The sequence below is a fragment of the Anopheles gambiae genome, chromosome 2 (genome assembly GCF_943734735.2).
Source record: "Anopheles gambiae chromosome 2, idAnoGambNW_F1_1, whole genome shotgun sequence".
Lineage (NCBI taxonomy): Eukaryota > Metazoa > Arthropoda > Insecta > Diptera > Culicidae > Anopheles > Anopheles gambiae.
Window position 1 is genome coordinate 16,104,456 of NC_064601.1, and position 22,265 is coordinate 16,126,720.

The 22,265-nt window shown below is 48.5% G+C and overlaps 1 protein-coding gene across 1 annotated transcript in view; it reads left to right on the forward strand.

Annotated features, from left to right (window-relative positions):
• The window catches only part of LOC1269411 (serine-rich adhesin for platelets), a 43,220-nt gene extending 21,330 nt beyond the window's left edge, over positions 1-21,890 (forward strand). The window contains exons 7-12 of the mRNA XM_061645961.1: positions 12,513-12,721; positions 12,832-13,792; positions 14,809-15,437; positions 15,706-17,747; positions 17,836-18,028; positions 18,116-21,890. Coding sequence (XP_061501945.1) covers positions 12,513-12,721; positions 12,832-13,792; positions 14,809-15,437; positions 15,706-17,747; positions 17,836-18,028; positions 18,116-18,706 — 4,625 coding nt within the window. The 3' untranslated portion in view covers positions 18,707-21,890. The remainder of the gene's footprint in view (positions 1-12,512; positions 12,722-12,831; positions 13,793-14,808; positions 15,438-15,705; positions 17,748-17,835; positions 18,029-18,115) is intronic.
• The last annotated feature ends 375 nt before the right edge of the window (positions 21,891-22,265 follow it).

The following is a 22,265-nucleotide window of genomic DNA, read 5'->3' on the forward strand; positions in this document are numbered from 1 at the left end:
TGCTCCGATATCCTGGCATGATTTCTAGTTCCAGTCGCACACACTTTTCGATTGCGTTCTGCACATTTGCACAGATCTGTGTCTGCTCTCTCTCTCTCTCTCACACACACTAACACTACTACGTTCGCGCGTGTGTGTGTGTTTAGATGCACTTGAGCGGCAGACGAATGCAATCAACCCTTCCTTTTGCATCGGTGCATCGATAATGATGCATTTGTTGTGCTTCTCCGCTCAGGTTCACTGTGGTGTGCACGTTCATCTCTTGCCTTTCTGTGTCTTAGTGTGTGTGTGTGTTTGTGTGTGCGGGATCGAGATTGCGAAAGGAGTCCTCTCGGTTTTGCGTAACCCTTTTTTTTCTGGCTTCCAGACAAAGGAAACGATCGTCTGCACTCTCTGGAAGAGGAAATAGTCCAGAAAGGAACACGGAGAGAGAACGGGAGAGACAGAGAGACACTATGCTACAGAGAGTGTGGTTGCAGGAGTGCAATGTATTTTAAAATGCTTTGCACATGTTTCGAAAAAGGGTACCAAAACCCCGCACTCAGGAAATAAAAGGAAGAACACAGTGCCACCTTCCCCTGAGGCAGTTCGATTTAATTCGACACGAATATCAATTTGATTGTCCCCTCACGCTCCCTCTCTCTATCTCTCTCTCCCTTACTCTGCATATATTGTGAGGGGAATTATGTTCATGCTAGGATAATTTAATCTTTATATCTCTATGCACTTCTCCCTATAAAATGCATTTCCCAATTAAAAAAATCTAATTGGAAGTGGAAAATCTTATTCCACCGAAAGCGCATTCCCGAAAAACCTCCCAAGAAATGGTGAAGAACGGGAAAGCACTGTCGCGCGACCAGGATCAGTCCTCAGGGGGTGGTTTTTCTCACTTTCCTCCCCCGCCCCTTAAACCGTAATTTCCCTCGTCTGCGTGTATGTGTGTGCGTCTTTGCAGAAACGTGTTCGTGTGCTTTTCCATTCACTCCCTCCGTCTGGGCCGACCAGGCTGCTCTCTCGCTCGCTCGCGCTCTCTCTCTCTCTCTCTTTCGCTCTCTTTCTCCCCGTTTCGCTGTTTGCGGGAGCGCTTCCCCTCCTTTCCGCACCAGCGGCCGCACACGCCACCCCCCCCCTCCCCCTCCTGCGCCACACCCGCCGTCCCCCCAGGGTCGTGCGGCCGGGGTTCGACACCGAACCGGAGCGCTCCGGCAGCTCAGTTAGTCATCGAGTGCTGTGCTGTGCTGTTCGGCCCTTGCCTTTGTCCGCGCGTTTCAGACAAACCCCGGGCGCCCGGTGGGTGGTGTGCGTGATTTGAAATCGCCTCTCTCATTCTGTGTGTGCAATATCTCTGCTGTGCTGTGTGAATAGTGTGTAGCAGCAGCAGCAGCAGCGGCCCTTTGATTTCCGCGCTACGAGCTATATTTATTTGTTGATAGTAACGGTCCGTGTTTTTTGTTTGTTTGCTAAGTAACCAAAAATACGGAAAGTAGGGGAAACGAGTTCTAGTAATCAAATCAGTTAAATTGTAACAAAAAAACACACATAAAACACAGTTAAATAAAACGGAAAAACCGAGTGTAACCGCGATCGACGACTTTTCCTGCCAAACGGGAAGAAGCTGCTGGAAGTGCCAGGAAAACAAACCCGCGGGAAGCTGAGTGTTTCGCCTTCTCCGTGACACAGAGATCCGTGGTGCCGTGGTGTGGTTCCGTGTGCTTGTGCTCTTGTTCTTGCTCGCCATTGTGGCCATTTTTTCGTAGGTGTGTAGTTGTTCATTATTTTATACCAAACCGAACCCAACAAAAAAGTACACGTGTGCCCTATTCAAATTATATTCCGCTCATTTTAGCTCTCGCTGACGAATAATTATCCGGTAAACTCGATCACGCGATATCATTGTGGCCTCTCTCCCTTGACCTCTCTCCTTCCTTCGGCTTTGTCACCCACTGTTTGGGCTGGTGATTCTTTGTCAGTGGTGTGTGCCTCCGTGTGTGTATGTGTTTCTGTTTGTGTGCTTGTGTGTGTTATTTTTTATTGGTTAGGGAATATTAAATTTCATTCTTTTCCCCTTCCCTGCGTGTGTGTGTGTGTGCTCTGTGTGTTCCTGGGTTCCAATCGGTGTCGGTAGGGCAATTTGGCAGCGCAGAGGACGTGTTTGAAGCGAACCACAACCACTGACATACACACAGACACAGACACAAACTCACCCCGCTTTCGTCGGGGGTGGCGGTGTACAATAAAAGGAGGGTGAAACTATAATGTGACAGTGGATCAGATATTGCTGTGCCGTTTTTGTTTTCTTTTTCATTGCTGTGTTCCGAGTGAGAAATGTGCCGTGGAAAACACCAGCAGCAGTTGCTCCTGCGGGGTTGTGGTTAGAGAACCTGTTATGTTGTTGTGTGCAGTGTGCTGCCTGACGAGCCCGACGCCGGAACACTCGTTCAATTGTTCGAAGGGTGGTTTGCAGTGGGTGGTGTAATTGTTTTTCGTGTACTTTGTGCCTGTTAATCATCTATACAACAAGTTTTATTTTATTTTATTTTTTTTTTTGGTTAAAGTTATATTTTTTTGTACTTGTCTGCTGTTCCCAGTGTAGCATAAACTGAAAGGCGCATGCCTTGCAAGGGGGGACCGGGGAAAGTTTTCCACACCCGCTGGTAAAGGGGGGCAATTATTATGATGAAAATGTTGAGGACAAGCTTTGCTGAACATTCGAGTGAATTTAAAAACTAAACATCTCGATTATATTGCGATAATGATGTTAATTATGTGTGTGAAAGCATACTTCCTGTAGACGACAAAGAAGTCTTTTCCAATTGATGCCTCCTTCTGGACAGGAAATATTATTATTATTTAGCACAATTAAATTCCTTCATTTTTATTGCAATTTTTTGTTTTGATGAAAAAAGAAACTACAGTAAAATATTGTACCAACCCCAAAGCTAGCTACCCCAAGAGCGCGTGCGAAGAGAGATTTTCCGAAAGGAAAACAGAAACCCTCCCCCCCCCCCCTCTCGAACGAAAACAAGAAGAAGCTTAAGCTGGAATGTTCACCGAAAAAAAAGCATCAAATCAAATCCAAACCGATGCGTGCGTGAAATGAAATCGTAAAAGCAGCGAATAGCAAACGGAAAATATAATTACGAAAAATCCAACCCCTTCCCTCTACCCCCACCGCCCCTCTTCCGCCTTCTTCTTGTGCGCGGGATGAAAAACTCAGCCACCGAAGAGAAACGATTACTGGCGAGCGGCGAGTGTGCCGCAAATGTGTGCGTGTGTGCAGCGAGCAACAAGAAGCAGAGGAAGAAGAAGAAGAAGAAGAAGAAAACCTAATCCCACTGCCCGAAATATACGGACAACAGCACACACCGGCCTGCCGCATATTTGATCGCGGTCGATCGTTAATTGTTTCCATTGCGCGCTGCTGTGGTGTGCCCCCGTTCGTTGTTTGATTCTTTTTTTTTTGTTTTCATTATTTCTCTCCGCTGTTTGCTTTCGTTACTTTGTTGCCTTACTTTCGTTACTTTCCTCTTATTAGTATTTGCATTTGCAACTCTCTTGCATTGCAACTGGGTGGATCGATGGGGGTGTTTCGATCGCCGGGGGCTGTTTGTTGCACGATTGATGACGATGATGATGATGATGATAATGATTGGATTGGTATGGTCACCTTTTTTATGCTAGTGTGTGCAATTTTTCTCCTTTTTTCCTTCTATTAATTTCTCTTTTTCGATCGGCAAATGAACGGCAAATTCAATCACACTGTGCGTGTGATACGTTTCTTTTAATGCCCGCCCTGGCTATTACAGGGTTTTCCAGGAGTTCTCATAGTTGTGGGACTCTTCCTCGACTCTTTCTTATAGAAAGTGAACTTCAAATGATGGAAATTGAACTCTAAGGCATCCTTTTTGGACAGGCTCCTTGGACATTCCTATTGGATTGGTCCAATAAGGATGCTATAAAGTCCAATTCCCATTAAGTTCATTTCACGTAACAAAGACTCAATAAAGTGTCCCACAGCTATGAGAACTCCTGAAAACCCCTGTATTGATTCCACCCTCGCTCCATCCCTCCCAACCCCTTAACTCCAGCGTTGGTTTTGCATATTCTCCTTCGCTTACAGCAGAGCCCCCCCCCCCCCCCCATTTCCTGCGTGCGTTTGCTGTTGCTGCCGATTTTTTGCTCAACATTTTCCTTTTCCTTTGTTTTTGGCGTTTGGCATTGCTCGGCCCAGTCTCGGGCGGCCTCGTTTCCCTCCCCGAAACGGGCGTCAATGACCTCTTCCGGCGCGCGTGTGTGTGTGTTTGTGTTGGGGCGGAGTCCGTACCGTTCGAACATCATCATCCGTTTTCCGCTTGGGCGGCCCCTTTTTCCTCGGTAGTCGTCCATCCTATCCGCCGATTTTCTTCCGCCATTAATAATGATGGTTGTGCGGTTTTCTCTCTCTCTGTGTCTGTGTGGGTGTGTGTGTGTGTGTGTGTTTGTGGGCACATCTGTAGGGCACACCCCCGCCACGGAGAGCTGTGCAGCTGTGTGTGCAACAACTGTGGTGCAATGTGCCTTCCAACGGGTGTGTGTGTATGTGGTGAATATCCTGCAATTCGTACACGGTTTGCAACACCCTGCTGCGGCGCCGCACGATGTGCAATTGCACCACCAGAGCGATGTTATTGTTTGGTTGGGCAAAGGACGAGAACGCAAGAACGTATCAACTTCTGGTTGGCGATTGTTGCGTTACGTATCTTGTACGTGCTTGTTGTTCCTATTGCTTGCTTGTTGTTTGGCTTTTCACAACTTGCTTGCAATGGACAAAGCATTATTAGCGAGCGGTCCGCGCGCTCTGAGCTTCTTTAGATTGGGTAAAGGTGGTAATGGGAGTTGGTGCAACGCCATGCAATACGTCGGTGGATGAGCTCCATCTGACGCTACCCTCTGGCGCTCGCTATGCAATCTGGGCTAGCCATTTTGCTTTGTACACACGACAAAAAGACAAGAAATGTCGTCCGTTGCAGCAGCAGCAGACATCTGCTCCGCCATCGTTACGGACCGTCAGTCTCGACCAGACCCCAGACCCCAAAACCGTGTAGAGGAGAGCGCCAGAGAGAGAGCGAGAGAAACGTTGGATGGAAAGTGCAGTATCAAAGAAATGCACCATCCGGGAGGATGCACTTGTGCACACAGACACTGAGTATAACGCCCAACGGGACACGCTTTGAAATAGGGATGCAGGCGCATGTGAGCGTGCTCTCTCTCTCTCTCTCTCTCCCTCTTTCGCTCTCAATTTCTCTCTTTCTCTCGTGTGCTGCTTCTCTGATGCATGGAAAAGCGATTTTCTGGGGAAGAAAATACATTTTTCATTGTCTGCCGAAAGACAAACCCCCCACGGCGGGTGTGGTGATCACAGGAAATCGAGAATTGTCTAGAACTCGCGGAGAAGTGATTAAATTAGAACACAGAAGGAGCGTAGAGGCAGTGAGAGGCTGCACAGCGAAACGAATTTATAATAGAAGCTGCGCTAGAAGAATCTGCTGTAGGCTTCTGTAGCCGCTTGACAACTGGGCGTTGTGCTTCATTTTCCATCAGCTGCCTGCAAAGAGCCAACCAGACCTTTGCATACTTGCTCGCGTATCTCGGTCCACTCTATGCGCAGTGGATGGGCAGATGCGTGCAACCTTAGAAGTGCTCAGCTTCCCTTCGATACGACACGAAGAGTGTTCAGAAAACAGACCCCAATACACCTGGTGCTGCTGTGTCTTGTACATAACGTGTATAGGGAAGCGTTACACAGATGTCATTCTCTTTTTTAACAATATTTACACATTCTATGCTTCAAAGTGCAAATTTGTTCAGCAGATGTTTGGGAGCGCACAGTTGAAAATTAATCTCCAAACCCTCACACCGCCCGGCGACGCGTTTGTTCTATTTCGCGTTTGTTGGTGCGTAGCGGCGTGCCTTCGGCGAAGTTTGGCCTAGGTCATGGTATCGCAGATGGGCGCTATCAATTGCGCACAGACACGACCCGTTTTTTCTCTAACACCTCTCGCCCCGCGCCCCCATTATCACACCCTACTCCCATCCCTGCAGCCCAGCCTAGAGTCGGGTCGTCTGCGTTTGCTGTGCACATGCGTCGTGTCCTGCGGTGCGTATTTGGGTGCGCGCGGCTGTCGCAGGGGGGGACGCGTGGAGCGTAGTAGCGCACACATGGGTCGATGCCATCACCCGGCCCCACCGTGTCCTCTATGTGTGTGTGTGTGTTTATGTGAACGTTTGCATGGTTTCGGAATTAAACGGGAGCGGGAGAGATGCAGATGAGATCATCGAGAAGAAAATATAGTCGTCCCGCTGGTGTGCGTGTGCGCCACTACCACCATGTGGCGGAAGTGCTGAATGTGATATGACAAAAAAACAAACGAATTTTGTCGTTATGCACAGCATTAAGAGGGAGGAAAGCGCAAAACCTGGGCTGCGTTTCCTCCCAAATGTGAAAGCAGTATGCTGTTAGGCCCGGTTATGGTACTCTGTGTGTGTGTTTTTTTTGGTTTGGTACGCAGTAATGTCTATTGTTTACTGTGCGCGCTGCTGTGTGCTTGTCACGTACCACCCCACGACGTTGACTAATGCGAATCGCCAATGGCTTTATGGGTTTGTGAGTGTGTTTTTTTCTCTATATGACAGGAAGGAGGATTATTGCTCATTCTTCAAGAATACACTTCGCCGAAGCCGAATCTCTCTCTTTCTCTCTCTCTCTTTCCATTAGAGCGCCCGTTATTGGAATTGGTGAATCATCCAAAGTAGCAAACAGTTTTCAAACGATTTCAAATATTTATAGACGCTTTAGTTGTTTGCGCACGATTGTGAAACGATTAAAGAGAGAGAAAGAGAGATGCAATTAAAACGATTTTGCAGTTACAGAACTTTACTCGCTCTTTGCCAAATTGCTCTTGCAAACCTTTACATTACATTACTTTGCCACTTGCATTTGCTTACCCACAACGGCTCTTTGCAAAGAGAGAAATAATGCTGCAAAATGGTTGGAAGCTTCCAACGACGACACAACGACACAACGATCATCATCATCATCACACCCTCATAACGATCGTTACCACTGCGGCACTACGTGGGGCCCCAAGTTTGGTGTGCGATTTTTCGCTTTTTGTTCTTGTGCCCTTCTCCCCCCCCCCCCCCCCCATGATTTTGATGTTTCATTTGAACCACCAGCAATAGAGGAGAGAGACAGACGATGGGACGGTAATAACAATAATGGTCGCAATAGTAATAAACATAGCTGCGCGAGCAAGTAGGTGAGTGTAGTGTGCCTGGTTGTACGGGGTGTTTAGGTGGAGTCGTTCCATCCAACGCCCCACAAAGACACATGCACACACACACACACACACACACACACACACACACACACACACACACACACACACACACACACACACACACACACACACACACACACACACACACACACACACACACACACTCTGCAATGAGATCATTTCTACCCCCTTCCTCATTTTTGCTGTGTGTTAGATTCTGCTTTTCCTGATTCCACGCTTTTCGACTCGTCGTTGGTGTGGCAATTTTTTGTTTTTGTTTCCCTTCTCTGAGCCGTTCTCTTTGCGAGTTGCGAAATGCATTAATAACGGTCCATGTGGGGGGGGGGGGGCGGAGAAGGGCGAGCACGGGAGCAGGATGTGTAGGTATTTTATTATAACCCAATGGAACGATGGGAAACGAGCGAGGAAGCTTTGCAGCAACAAGCAGCAGCAAAAATGAAGCAAAAACGGCCACTCCACAGAATGTGGAAACTCTGGAGCGAAGGGAGAAGGATGGGGCGGTAGTATTAGATAGTGCAAAAAACTAGCCACCCCTAAATGGGAGGGCCAGAGCGTGTGGTTAAAGAAGTGGTAATGGAAAAATGGTTTCCCTGGCAGCTGAAATGATCAAAACATTTCCGCACGACTCCGGATGAAGCGATAAAGCAAGAACAAAAGGTAGCTAGAAGAGTGAAGTGTGGTGACGGTGGCGATGGAAATGTTTTGGGAAATTAAAATATTTTAAAAGAACTCAACTCAATTTCTCACCACTTTCGGTCGTTAGTTGGACAAATGTTTCGAGGCAAACAGGATGGCAAATATAAAGCCAAGCCTAATGACAAACGGTTGAGAAAGCACAGTCAGTTGTGTGACCGTTGCAGGAAAACGCGGAAAACGGAACTAATGGAAGGGAAGCAACGAAAAAAACAAAAGAGATCAAACCAGAGAGAGAGGGTGAAAAGAGAAGAAATCATCACTAGCTACCAGCATGTACCAGCGTAGTGAGCCTCACTGTTTTCCACACTCTTCATCGCTCGCTTCATGTTTCTCCATCGATCGACGATGATCTCGACTTGATCGATACCGCGCAACACCGTGCCTCACGTTTGCACCCCATCCAGGGCTAGCCTTGATCCGGAACGCCACCCTTCGCTGCAGCCTTTCCTAGCCTAACCGCAAATTGACTAGCGTGGGCTTTCTACCACCTTCCTCCTTCTCGCCAATCTTATTGGAAAAAACGGGGCTTCCATTCGCTTCGATCGTTAGTTCCGTGCCGTTCGGTTTTCGCCGGCCGGTGAAGATTTCCAATTACGATTCAAAGCGGTTTTATTGAATGCATCGTTTTACGGTACAAACGAAGACAGCGTGTGTGTGTGTGAGAAAGAAGATGTTAAAATGCTTCTAAACGTATATTTGTGTGTGTGTGTGTGTGTAATATGCTCCCAAACGCATCGGAATAGAGAACATGATCAAATGGGAGATCACCGGGAGTGGCCTTGGGTTGGCAGAGTACCGGTCGGAATTGGGCATCCAGCATATACCACACGACACACCCTTCCCCTCTACGACTCCCCCGAGACGCGAGACTACATCTCGATGAAAGTTTCATCTGCTCGCACCCAATCGTGCACAGAGAGCGCCGCCGTGGAAAAAGGAAAGGAGTAGAAAATGGGTGGAAAAATGGGGCCGCATCGAGTCGCGCCACTGATCGAGGCCACCACGGAAAAGTAGCGGCCGTTTTGGGTTTGGTCACTTTGTGCCCCCCCTCTGCTGTTTGCTTGTTGCTGCTGCTGGAAAACGATAAGGAAAAACGGGGGCCGAATAAAACAGCAAAACGCAGAAAGAGAGCAGCGGGTACGTTGAACTGGGTGGAAATTTTCGGTGAAACTTTCTCCAGTGAGCTGCGGAGGAAGAGAGACGCTTTTCACCAACCCAAAACCCCTCCTCGATCTTGCGCGATCGTACGCCGTGCACACAGATCGTACGCCGTGCTGCTGCTTTTCATTAGCTGCTGCTGCTTGTCGTCGTTGTTTATTCATTTCCCTTCCCGGTGAAACGCGCACTACGGCTCTCCCCCCGGTCATCATCATCATAAGCAGTACGTTCAGAAACTGATTTCCCTTCACCGAATTTCCTGGCGAACGCAATGGAATAAGGTTTTCCTCTCGCTCTCGCTCTCTCTCTCTCTTCTCTCACGGGTTTTTTTTTCTATGTTGTCATTTTCTTCATACAGCAGAGCACTGCATACAGAGCGGTGTACTGATGGTGAGGGGTTCGTCAGTTCGCTCATTAGTGTTCAAAGCTTTTTCTAATTTTTCTCTTCGCGTCAGCGTGTTTGTTCGACAGGGGGGCACGGCAAAGGAACGGAGCGGAGAGATTTTGCTGCACACATTTTTGCCATTCCGGGTTTCCGGTTCACGGTTTGTGTGTGTGTGTGTGTGTTCTGTGCCGGGTTTCTCGTCTTTACCATGCGTTCAAGCTGAACAAGGTAAACCGATGTCGATTTGTGCCCCTCGATGGGGTCGTCGCGGTCAAGGGCTTTCAGTCGAGGGTTTGGTGAAGATCACTGTCATTCCGTAATTCGGCCACCGTTTCGCTGTGCGCCGTTCGGTTAGCGGTGATGCACCAGTCCCTGCCAGTGAGCCCAGCCTCAGTGGTGTACCGGTTGTGGTGGGGTAAAATTTCCTCCAAAAATAGCATTGCGTTGGCATTCTCGCGTTGGTATTTCGTTGGCTGCTGCTGACGCGCGCCCTACCTCGACATGCGGGCAGAGGATGGGGGTGATCGTGTGTGCGTGTTTGTGTGTGTAAGGTAAGAGGAAAGATTTTCCGGAACAGGAAAACGGGTGTGCTCTCGCTTGTTTGTGCATTCTCGGGAAGCTGTTTGAAGAGTGAAATCATGGGCAGAAATCACTTGTTTTTACCTATTTATAACATAAAGTGTAATGATTGTTCTTTCCATCAGCCAAAACACACGCTACAGGAGGAGTGGTTTGTTCAATCGATCAATATGCATAACCATTAGACAATACCATCTAATAAGAAAATTCGCTCTACCTGTCATGATGTATTGATTCGGCTAAAATTGAACCACACAACAACGAATCCTATTTTCGGTGTCTGTGGTATGCCTCCCCCCTCGCCATATGTGTTGAGGTGTGAAACATCCCCATGCATGGATTGCCCGAACCCCGAGCTGCAAATTGCAATGCAATGACGCATGATTGCTGTACTCCAATTTATTTTATCAATTTATTTATTTTCGTCCCGAATCGACCCCAAAACGATCACAACATACAAAGGCGCCACATCGTACATGCTTTCTCTGCTGTACCGGAACGTCAAAACAACCTTTTTGGGATGATTTATTTATCAAACCAGCGCTTACAAATGGTAAAAGAAGAGCTCTGTTCCATTCCAAATGTACCGAGGGGGCCCCGTTGGGTGTGAAGGTCAAGAAATGGCACGTGTTTAAGAGTAACGCTACCGCTAAATACGGACCCAAAAAGGTTGACTTTCCGGAAACGAGCAGTTAGTAGAGCGTGACCCGAATCACAACAAACAGCCATACAATGTTTGTTAATTTGATGGAAACATTATTCATAATAATTGTCAAAACGATCGGTCGCCTGGTCGCTTGGCTGGTCATGGTTTGGAGAAAAGTGGACCGACAAGCTTGGACGGAGCTTGGTAAATTATGGTAAACGGTTTCCTATTCTCGGGGCCAATTCGGAACTGATCGTTAATGGACTGCAGGCTGTACCCAATCTGGCCAACAGAAATAATGATGTCAATTCAACGGATTAAGAAAGTGGCGCCCCGAAAGCTGTCATCCGATTAACTCATAACCATATTGTGTTTCTTTTACTTTTCTTGCAATAGCTTTTTTTTTATTTTTGAAAACTCATACATATACCGTTAATAATTTTCATCCCCTCTCTCTTCTGCCTCTCTTCTCCTTTCTCGTGTGCTTGTTCATTGGGCTGTGTTGACGCAGGCAGCAGTACGGCTCGCGGGCTGGAGAGTAGCATAGTGTTCATCATTTCTGTTTTCTTGCAATCTCATTGAGATAATTATCAAACTTTTAATAGACAAAGGCGCTGGGTGAAACGAGTGTGTGTGTGTGTGTGTGTGTGTGTGTGTGCGCGCGCGCTCACCCACCGAGGAATGGAAAGTGGTGAGAGAGAAAAATTGCGAAAAATTATCCACATTCCGCAAAACGAACAAGTGCTGGCTGCTGCTGCCATTGCCGCCACGCTTCGGTTGTGTAGCGGTTGTGCGTGAGAATGCGGCAAATGAAACGTTGAACAAATCTGCGAGAAATGCCACGTGGAAAAGCACTCGCCGCACTTGACCACGCGATTGTTTGTTTGGCGTGTTACCGTTTGCGCGAATGTATGCAAATAGCTGCGGCGTGTACCCATTTCTCCTGCCGTGGGTTGCGGTAGGATTGAATAGAAAACTTTCTTAAATTGTGCTGGCCGAATTGGACTGTGTGTGTGTCTTTCACAGATTCAACTGAGGTGTGGGAAATATCCATCAGAAAATTTGGCATTATTTTCTATGATATTCGGATCAATTTGAAAGCTCTAAAACACTGCGTTGGTTGATGGTACAAGGAGCGCTTCATGATTGACAGCGCATGACAGTGTGTATTGAAGTGTTAAGGCCATTAGTGTCATTTAAGAGCTTCTTTGTGTGGCAGAAAAAATAAAAGTCGAAGAAGATAATGTTCACAGGTATTATGACCCTGCTGTGGCTACTCTTCTTGGCGCTACTTGGCCACGCAAATCCAACCTCCACGCCCAGCCGAATGTGCGTGATGTCATGCTATGCAAATTTGCAAGCATTCGTCACTACGCGATCCTAGGCGATGTTCCGTTTGCTGCCGGTTCCCCAGGGCGTCATACTGCGATCGATTGTTTGCTTAAGACCCGGTTAGGTATAGTTTTCGGGTTGCGAATATGCCCCGTCAGTGCCCTGCTAAACGTGTTCGGGTGTGAACGTCCTTTGGTAGTTGGTGGTAACAGTTATATTTAGAAACGTGAGCAATATTGAATGCTGGAAAATATTTGTAGATGGCGCGTGCGATTTAGTAACGTTAAATACCCTAAAATATCCCAAAAGAAACATTTAAATACCCTATCCGTGGTGTACTAATCTGATCCCTGTTCTCTTCACTTCTGTTCCACAGATGATCCACAGAAAGTAACTGATTGCTTAATATCCTTTGCTAAGCATAAAACTAGAGACAATATCACAGTGATAATAGTGTTCCTTAAGGATCCGCAGACCATCATAAAGGAGACACCGTTTATAGAACAGATAGAGGCTAAGGCAAGACTGCGTTCCAGCCAAAACATGGAGATTAACGAAGCCGCCAGTAATGGCTTTCTGGCTGAGGTAGGTATTAAAAGTCCATCACCATCACCATTGGCACACATATCTAGTAACAACCTCCCTTTTCTGGTTACTGTTACAATGATGCACTTCTTGTTTGTCATGCCTCACAGAACAACGCCATCGGTATGGAGGATCATAAAACGTACGACGATATACAAAACTTCATGGTAGAAAGTGCAATGCTGGAACCAAAGTCTGCCGCCTCCACGCTGTGCGTCGGTCCGATGGACGACATGGGCTTCCTCTCAGACGGAGGCCTCGGCCCAGAGACGGACGTGGACGGTGTGCACGATAGCAAGCAGCAATCGCCCAGCCCGCTGCTAGAGGAAGCCGTCAAGTCCGCGGAGCTGCTGGACAATGGTGATATGATGGAGCACGAGACGGCTCACGCGGCGGACAGCGGTGCAGAAGAGCCACAGCACCATCACAATCCGTTCGCTCAGTCACTAAACGTACCGCTCGATCTGGCGCCAAGTATGGGTATGGGCGAGGCGGCAAACACGACCGACTACGAGGAGGAAGAGCCCACATCACCATCCAGCCTCAGTGCCGCCGATCCGCCGGTGGATCTGTCCGAGGAGGACCAGCTGGTGCACGCCGTCCCGCACGTCAACGGTAACGGTGAGCATCATCATTACGATGAGCTGACCGAAACCATCGGGGACGAGTTGGTGGGTGGTGGTGATGGGGGCGATGGTGCGTCGGAAAAGCTGGATGCAGCAGAAATCGTGCCTGCCCTGAAGGCGGAGCTGAATGCGGATGAACTAGTTCCTCTCAAAACGATTGACGAACCAATCGTTAACGATCTGCTCGGTGCGGATGCAATCGTCGACAACAAACTGATCGATCAGCTTGATTCGTTCGGCATTCCGGAGGCGATACGGCGACAGCTGATCGAGCAGCAGCAGGTGTCCGGCGGTGCAGCGATGCTCCACGAGCACGACGAAGACGACGACGATGGTCAGCTGATGATGGGCGAGGAGAAGCAGTCCGACTACGACGGCGCGGATGATGGTGCGGAGAAGGAGGATCTGCATCACGAGAAGGTGTTCGATAGTGATTATGGCACTGGTAAGTACAAAAAAAGGTTTTTAATAAGTTAATTTTAGAAAACCTTCCGGCGTGTACCTCTGTTGCTCTTTGAACCCGGCTCTTGCCTGGATTGACCAGTGGTAGGATTAATGTTGTCACTTTTTTCCAATGACTGTGTTGGATATTTTGAAATAGTTATTGGTACATTTTACTATTCGTATGTGCATTTTGTTTTGGCTGAAAATGTGCAATCAAAATGGAAATCCATCATATCTATATGGTCCAGCGATAGATCTTTCTAGGTATATTTGTTTTTGTTTTCTTTTCAATGTTCACGGCATGGATTTTTCATGTTTCATGTTCAAAGCTATTCAAAAAAGAAATTGCAAAAGAAACTCTTCAATACAGGCGCTGTTTTCGTGCGATGTTTAAAATCTGCTGCACAAAACTCATCGCCTGCCTTCATGGATCGAATAGTTCTGAGCCAACTTTTGACGTTTGCGTTCTTTGGGCGAGCATCCGTTGAAGGGCGGCAGTTATTTGCATCACGAGCGAGCGAAATGCAACGCTTCGGATCTCGCTCTCATTTCGAGCGCGCGCGCTCTCGCACACGCACACCCATGCAAACTCTTTCTCGCTCTCTCTTTCGCGCGTATCGTGCGTTTCGAGGAATGGCCAAGTTCTCGCTCAGCCAGTTTGATGGTTGCTCGCCTTCGGATGAATCATAGCAGACTACGCTGGGCTTGTGTTTGGTCGTCATACGTGCCTGTGAATATCGTGAACGTTTAACTGTTTGTTTGTCTCCCTATCTGACCGTATTGCGCTAATCAGTTGTTTGGCTTGCATATCAGCAATAACAATAAAAAAGTGGACAGATTTTGCCGTGCAACAAGGTAACGCCAATTCGCCGGCCTGTGGTGCAAAAGCGGGAGAAGACATTGTTGGTGTATCTTCTCCGAACCGTCATTTTGTTCCGCGCCGTACGTGAGCGATCATCAAACTTCACCTTTCTATCTCTCTTTCTCTCTCTCTGTCTCTCTTTTTCTTGTGTCAAGATCGTCATAGTGCAGACGTCAAACAGGATGATGATGCCGGTTGCTGCGAAGACTCCGAAGAAGACGAATGGGACTACGTGAAGGTGAACAGCGAAGAGCAACAGCAGCAGCAACAACACGAACAAGAATCGCAGCCAGCGCCTGAAAAGCAGCCGGAAGAAAGCACGCCTTCGGACGAAAATACACTCCCGGTTGAGTACAGCAGCAGCATCAACAGTTTTGCACCCGAAGAGCCACCTCAGCAGGAAAACGACGTGCTGCAGCAGCAGCAGCCAGTCCAAGAAGTAGAGCAGCAACATTTCGAAGAACAGCACCAGCAGCAGCAGGAAGAGGAGGTGGAAGTGAACTGTGAGAAGGAGGAGCAGCAGCAAGTGGAGCAAACGCCGGCCCAGGAGAGCAACGAGCAAGAAGAAGACGGTGCGGCGGAGGGTCTTGTGGTGGCAGAACATCACGACGAGGTAGCGGCTGTGCCGAATACGAACGAACCGGCGGCGGCGGTGGCAGATATTCTTGGCGACTACGCGGCGGAATCGACCGTGTCGGAGAGTGCGAACGAAGTTGATGATGTCATCAGCAGCACTGGCGGCGAAACCAAGGAAGTTGTCAATTTGCTGAACGATTTCAACGAGGTAGGGCTTCTGTTGCTTCTTTCTTTTTTTCTGTTCGGAGTCGGTGTAGAAGGTGGGGTGCGTGAAGGGGTGCGGTGTGTGGTTGTGTGAAAGTGTGAAAATAGCAAGCGGCCACACGCACGAAGAGTGATGCACTTTTAGTGCAGTGCTGTGAGTGTGTGTGTGTCTGTGCTGGGATTAGCGGCTGTGCATGGCTTGCTATTCTAGTTCTAGTTTGTTGAAAAGAGCGCACGATGAATGATTAATTTCGCTTTTCCCACTGTTCCAGGACGTTCTACCGCCAGCAGCAGACGCGCCGGTGTGCGATACCAACAGCGAAACGGTAAACGAAGAAGAAACATCCGAACCGGTAGTGCCTGCGTACGACCTGCCCAGTGATAGTGTAAACATGGAGGCTAGCATGTACGGTGGATCTGTTGGCGATCAACCACACTCGCCCGAGACGCCAATGTCTCCAGTAGAGAATTTCCCGGCGCAGCAGCAGCAACAACAATACAGCCACGAAAAGGATATGTTCGGTTCGGGCATGGACGATACCATGAGCCCTACGACCGATGGAGAAGAGCTGAACGAAAAGCACCTGTACGAAACAGAGGAGAAGTCGATGAATCTGTTACAGCAGCAGCAGCAGCAGCAGGATGGCAGTGGCGGAGGTGATTATGGTTGGTCATTGAATCCCGAAGCCAAGGAATTCGTACCAGTAACCGGATCGGTCGGCGGTGGCGGCGCTGAGATCAATCCAAAGATGCACGAACTGCGTGAAGACGCGATCGTTGCGCAAAGTCCACGCAAGGGCACGATGTCATCCATGGAAGATCTGGACGTACCGGCCGAAACCGACTTCCAAACCGAGATGGACAAGAGACCGCACGAGTTCGAGGAGTACGGTGGGGAAAATGGAGAGAATGGTGGTGCGGACGAGAGTGGTGCCGGAGAGTCGCACCTGCGCTCCCCGCTGACGGTTCACCCGTTCGATTTGAGCGAGTTTAACGAACAAACTGTGGTGGAGCAGCAGCTGCTGGCTGGGTCGGGTGACATGGCGAACGGTGTCGGTGATTACGAAAATGCTGGTGCCGATCTGCTGGCGCAGCCTACAGTTGCCGATGCGGATGCCGAGATGGAACTGCTGAACAAGGTGCAGGAACTGCCGGACGACGAGGAAGAAAAGCCCCAGGAACCGTTGGTTGACGCGCAGGAGGTGGCACCGGTTCAGGCACAGTACGCGCACGAAGAGTTTGATCAGCTGGTTAAGCCGGAAGAAACTTACAGCGCCAAGGAGGAGCTGTCGGTGGAGCAGAAAGAAACGGTGGACATTTCGCCGTCGTCCGTCGATCTGGCGCACCAGATGGATAACCTTATGCTGGAGGGCGGAGAGATGTACCATGGGCGCGTGGAAGACTACCCCGCCGATCAGGTGCCGAGAGGCGCGAGTTCGGACATTTCGCAGAGTCCCGAGTTCAAGATGCTGCAATCATCGATCGAGCAGCAGTTGGGCAAAACGTCCGGCAGCAGCAGCCCGTTCGCGGGTGGAGAGTCAGAGCTAGCCGCTTACCACAAGGAGGCATCTGCGCTGGAAGCTTCTGTCTACGATCCGGAGCCAGGGCTGCTTTCCTCCCAGGAGCCGGCCGCTAGCGTCGACAGCAGCGAACCGCAGGCATCGCAGAACTATATGGATCTGATGGGCGGCGCACCTGACCAGAAGGCTGACCCAGAGCCGATGGTGGAAGCTGCGAAACCCCAAGAGACCGCTGAACTGCCCGCGGAACCAGAACAACCGATTGCAAGCGACGATAAGAAGGCCGAAGAACCGCAGGTAGTCGAAGTGGAAAAGGAATCGGCAGATGTAGCGGGTACTGCTGTAGCGGCCGCTGCTGCTGCGGCCACCGTTGCAGTTGCAGCTGCGGCAGCCACTGCAGCGGCTACCAGCAAGCCGACCGCCAAGCCAAAGGCACCCTCAACGACCGCGGCGAAGAAAACGACAGCATCCGCTAAACCATCAGCCTCCGCAGCCGTGTCCAAGGACAGTGCTGCGACCAAGAGCGCAGCGACACGCGTTGGCAGCAGCAGCACCACTACTGCCGCTCGCAAGCCACTCGCGAAAGCACCTACCTCGTCTAGCGGACCGGCAGCAGCGCGTACTACGACCGGCAAACCATCCACAGACGCGGCAAAGGCTGCGCCAGCGACCAAAACCACAGCATCGTCGGTGGCGGCCGCACGAACCAAGGCCGCTTCCGCCACGAGCACAACGAAAACCGCCACTTCTGCATCGAGCACAACGAAAGCGGCCAGCGCTAGTTCAGTGACGAGGTAAGAATAATTGGGGACAATCATAAGGGAATCTAATCATGGGTTTGTTGTAATTTTTACACATTTTCTTGTACATTTTTTTATATAGAACTGCCGCACCCAAACCGACTACAGGAAGTGCTGGTGCAGCCCCAAAACCAAGCTCGCGTTTGTCGACTGCCAGCAGCACCACCACACGCACCGTCACCTCGCGACCCTCGAGCGCCGTATCGAGTGCATCAGTTCCTTCGAAGACAAGTACCACCACAACGACTACAGCAAAGAGAACCGTTGCAGCTAAGGTAAGAGTGTAGCGCCACATTTCGGCCAACCGCTTCCAGAACGTTCGTTTTAATGGCGAATGTGTTAAATGATATTTTTTTTTCCAGAGCTCGCTAACGAACGGAACTTCCGCGACTGATGGCGCCGCTACCAGAACGACCAAGACTACCACAAGCAGCACAGTTCCGCGGACGGGAGCCGCCACCAGAACCAGCGCCACTGCTGGTAGTGGTTTGGCCGGCAAAACGAGCAGTAGCAGCACCACCGCTGCCGCCAAGAAGCCGTTGCTTGACGCTAAAACCACAGCCTCGAAGACAGCGTCGTCCTCCACAGCCGCTGGCAGAACGACGACGACCACGCGCACCTCGCTCGCACCGAAGGCTGCCACCGCCGGGGCGACCTCGCCCTCAGTGCGAAAGGTGCAGCAGAACGGTGTGGCGGCCAAGAAGTCGACCACCAGTGCCGTTTCCCCAGCGCCGGGCACTAAGAAACCGGCGCCAATCACGAGACCCAAGGGAACAGCAACGACGGCGGCAGCCGCTCCTGCTGCCGCCAAGACGAACGGTGTCGTCGGTACCGTGACAGAAGCAGCAGTGCCGGTCGATGCAGCACCAGTAGCTGTCACCTCTCCACCGGTACAGCCGGAACAGCAGCTGCCCGCTGACCAATTGCTCGTGCCTGTTCCGCAAGCAATGTGATGTCACTAATCGGGGAAAATAGCCGGAGAGATAGAGAGAGAGAGAGAGAGAGAGGGCACTGCAGTGGGATGGGATGGGATGGGAGAGACCTAATGCTCCCCCTCCAACTCCCCCCACACCCGAATGGTCGTAATACACCATAATCGCATATTCCTATTGTTTAACCGTGTTTTTAGTTAGTGATGAAGGCACGCAGCCAAAATGCATGGGAAGAGAATGGGACGAAAGTCGAACAAATGGTCAACCAACAACCAGACTTTCTTCTTGCTTTCGTTCTCGGGCAAATCTTGCTAAAAGTATCGAACCATACAATTATTCGTCTAGGTGTGTGTATGTGCGTGTGTGAGTTTGTGTCGTCACGCAAAATAGCCCCCCCCCCTCGCCTCCTACAATCCAAGCAACCATTGAGCAGATCTAGTAATAGTAGTGCAACCGTTCTTCTCACAAGTGTAGTGTGTGGTACGTGTTCTGCATGTTTCCACGTTTGAACAGTTATTTAGAGCTACAGTCTGTAGAAGTTCGTGCGTGCATGCACTTTAACAAATTTCAAACACAACTGACCCTTCAGGATCGCAATTCGTCGGAGAGAGAGAGAAAGGCGGATAATTGTGGTAGGCTTTGGCTATTTTGCGAGAACCATTAGACCCGGATTAAACGCACGCGTGTTAGAACGAACGCATACGATACGAAACGAAATTAGAGAGAAAGAGAGAGAGAAGACGATGAAAAGGACGATAAAACACACAATGCTGAATTCCCTTCGATATAATTATCTAGCGTCATCCCACTCACCCCCTCCCCCTCCCATACTACCTATATACCTACAAGTTTAGCGAATAGGAGTATATCTTTTTGTTTTATGCCAAGCATGATGATTAGTAGTTATAACATATTTACGTTTCAATTGCGCAGTGGCGTCTTCTGGCCTTTAGTATGAGCGTACGCCGAGAGAAGGAGAAACATCAACACCACACAACGATTTAGCTATTAACCAGCGTGCGACGTACGTTTTTTGTTTGTTTCGCAATCTCCAATCAATTTGTTGTTGATGGTAGCTTTGTTTAGAAAAGGAAAATTAATGCTTGTTAAAAACTGCATTCAGAGCAAGGAAAGGGGGATAGTAATAGCAGGCTGCAACATCCCATCCATTCTCGGGCGCACTGAATTCACAGTGAATTTAATCTCTCGCTTTATACACGCACCGCGTGTGCGCGCGCGCACTCGCTCACTCCATTTTACGCCACTTTGCAGCTACTTACTGCGCCGCACCACGCCACCATCACCGATGGTGGATGATTGCTTACTCCTGTTTGTCGAGAGCCCATGCTTATGTCCAGTGAATTGTTTTTTTTCTTTCCTTTTTTAATGATTCCTTTTAATTTGTCAACGATTTGAGCTTTTCTTCTGCTGCCAGTGGATACACCCTGGTGTCTGCTTTAAAATGGTTTTTTTCAATTCAAAATTAGAGCTTATACATACACCCAGAGCTTTTTAGCGATACAACAGATAACAGACAGCTAAGCATAAGGCCGTTGTTGTTGCGTTCTTGTTTTGTTTTTGTCATTTCCTTCTTTTTCCCCCTTTTCAAGCTCTCTAGCCTTGCGTGCGCGTGCGCGCGCGCGTTCTTTTGCCTTTTTTCGAGATAGCTTTCAACTCGCTTATATGCACATTGAACGTTTATTGATTAATTAGTAGGAAATGGAATGAAATGTTTAATAACAACAACAGCAACAACAAAGAACTATAATTCGAACGTAGCAGGGGATGGCAGTGAAAAGATAAAAATGGAATTAATTTATGTGGCTACTCTAACAGGGCGCGCGAAGAGAGTGTGTATGTGCATGTGTGTGTGTGTTAATCGAATATTTTAACTCATCAAAAATCCCGTAGCGGCCCCTCCCCTGCGTATAGTAGTGTTAAATAAAAAATAGTGTAACCGTTAATTGTAGCCTTTTCCTTAGCGTTCTCGTGAATTATTAGAGCCCGAATTAATACACACAGCTCTTGCGCACACTTCACCGCTCCATCATACACAACACAACACGGAAAGGCGAAATTTTGCTCTCGCTAGCAGCAAACCTCCAAAACAACGTTTCCTTTTGCCGTTGCGCAGCGTTGGACGAAAAGGCAAAAGGAAGTGCGAAACTATTTAGGTAGCTTTTGAACAAAAACCAAAAACGAACAAAACTAATTGGCACAGAACAAACTGTGTTCGGTTGCAGCTTACTGCTACTGTTAGCGGAGCGGAGTGGGAAAGTGTTGAAGTTGAAGGAAGGAATATAAATGCAAAAGGTGAAAATCTCGACGAAATAAAGTACCAGCTTACGGATGAAAACGCAATGAAAATGGGGAGAATGTGAATTGCTAAAGGAATTGGCTTACATTTTAAGTTACACACAGCGCACAGTGAAGGAATTGAGACAGTCCAGAAAGGACCAAGCCAGGCGAGTTATGCGAAATGAAGATAACAGTCTGTGGTGTAGTGGTGGTGAAAGAAAAGGGCGAAAAGATGAGATAATCAAAATGAGCATGAACATTTTCATCATACTTACTTATTATATTAGACACACAACACATACAGACACACACACACGCGAACGCGGTTCATGATAGCAGGGGTTGGAGAGGCGCAGAAAAGTATATTTAAAAAAAATAAACATTTATCAAACCAATCATAAAAATCATAAATATCATACCTTAAACCTAGCAAAGGCAAAAGAAAGCAGGATTACACACATAGAGGAAGAGAGAGAGAGAGAGTGAGAGAGAGAAATAGATCACAGCCACGAACAAATACGATAATTGCAAAACACGTGCTGAATTAAAAGTTTTTGAAGCAGAAACAGCACTGGGACCGGAAAAAGGAAAAACAGAAACATGCAAAGTGTGGACAAAAGTGAGGAAACATATACGAATACATTACAAAAATCTCCCCACGCAAACACACACACACACACACGTGTTACCCCATCCCCGCATGTAACATCGAACGTGGAGGGGGAGGGAAGGTGTTGTGTGTTTGTGGTGGTTTCCATCCATGCTGTGTGATAAAAAAAACACACGCCAACACACAAACATACACTCACTATTTCATAATATTTTATATATTTATAACACAAATTTGTATCTGTTTAACCGATTGCGCAATTAAAAAGGCAAAATAAAAGGATAGAAAAAAACACAAGAGACACTCTGTGTGTGTGCGGGTGCATTTTCTTTTTTTTTTTTTTCTTTTTTGTCTTCTGCATGACTGTTTTGTGCAATGGAGACGCCTCACCATTCATTTGGTTCCTTTCACCCAGTGCTGCAAAATGTAAAAGCATCGCGAAATTTTAACCAACGAAAACAATGAACATATCCGGGGTAGCTTGACGCTCATTGTTGATACTCATTGAAAGTGCGTCATGACATGCTGAATGCGACATGCGAATGCGAGTCCAACGCGATACTCTGACTGGCAACCTTAGCTTAATGCCGGCGCAAGCATAATCATGACTTTTTTTCTGGCTGTGAACAGTGGTGCCTACAAATGCCACTGTTTCAGGCACCAACACTCATG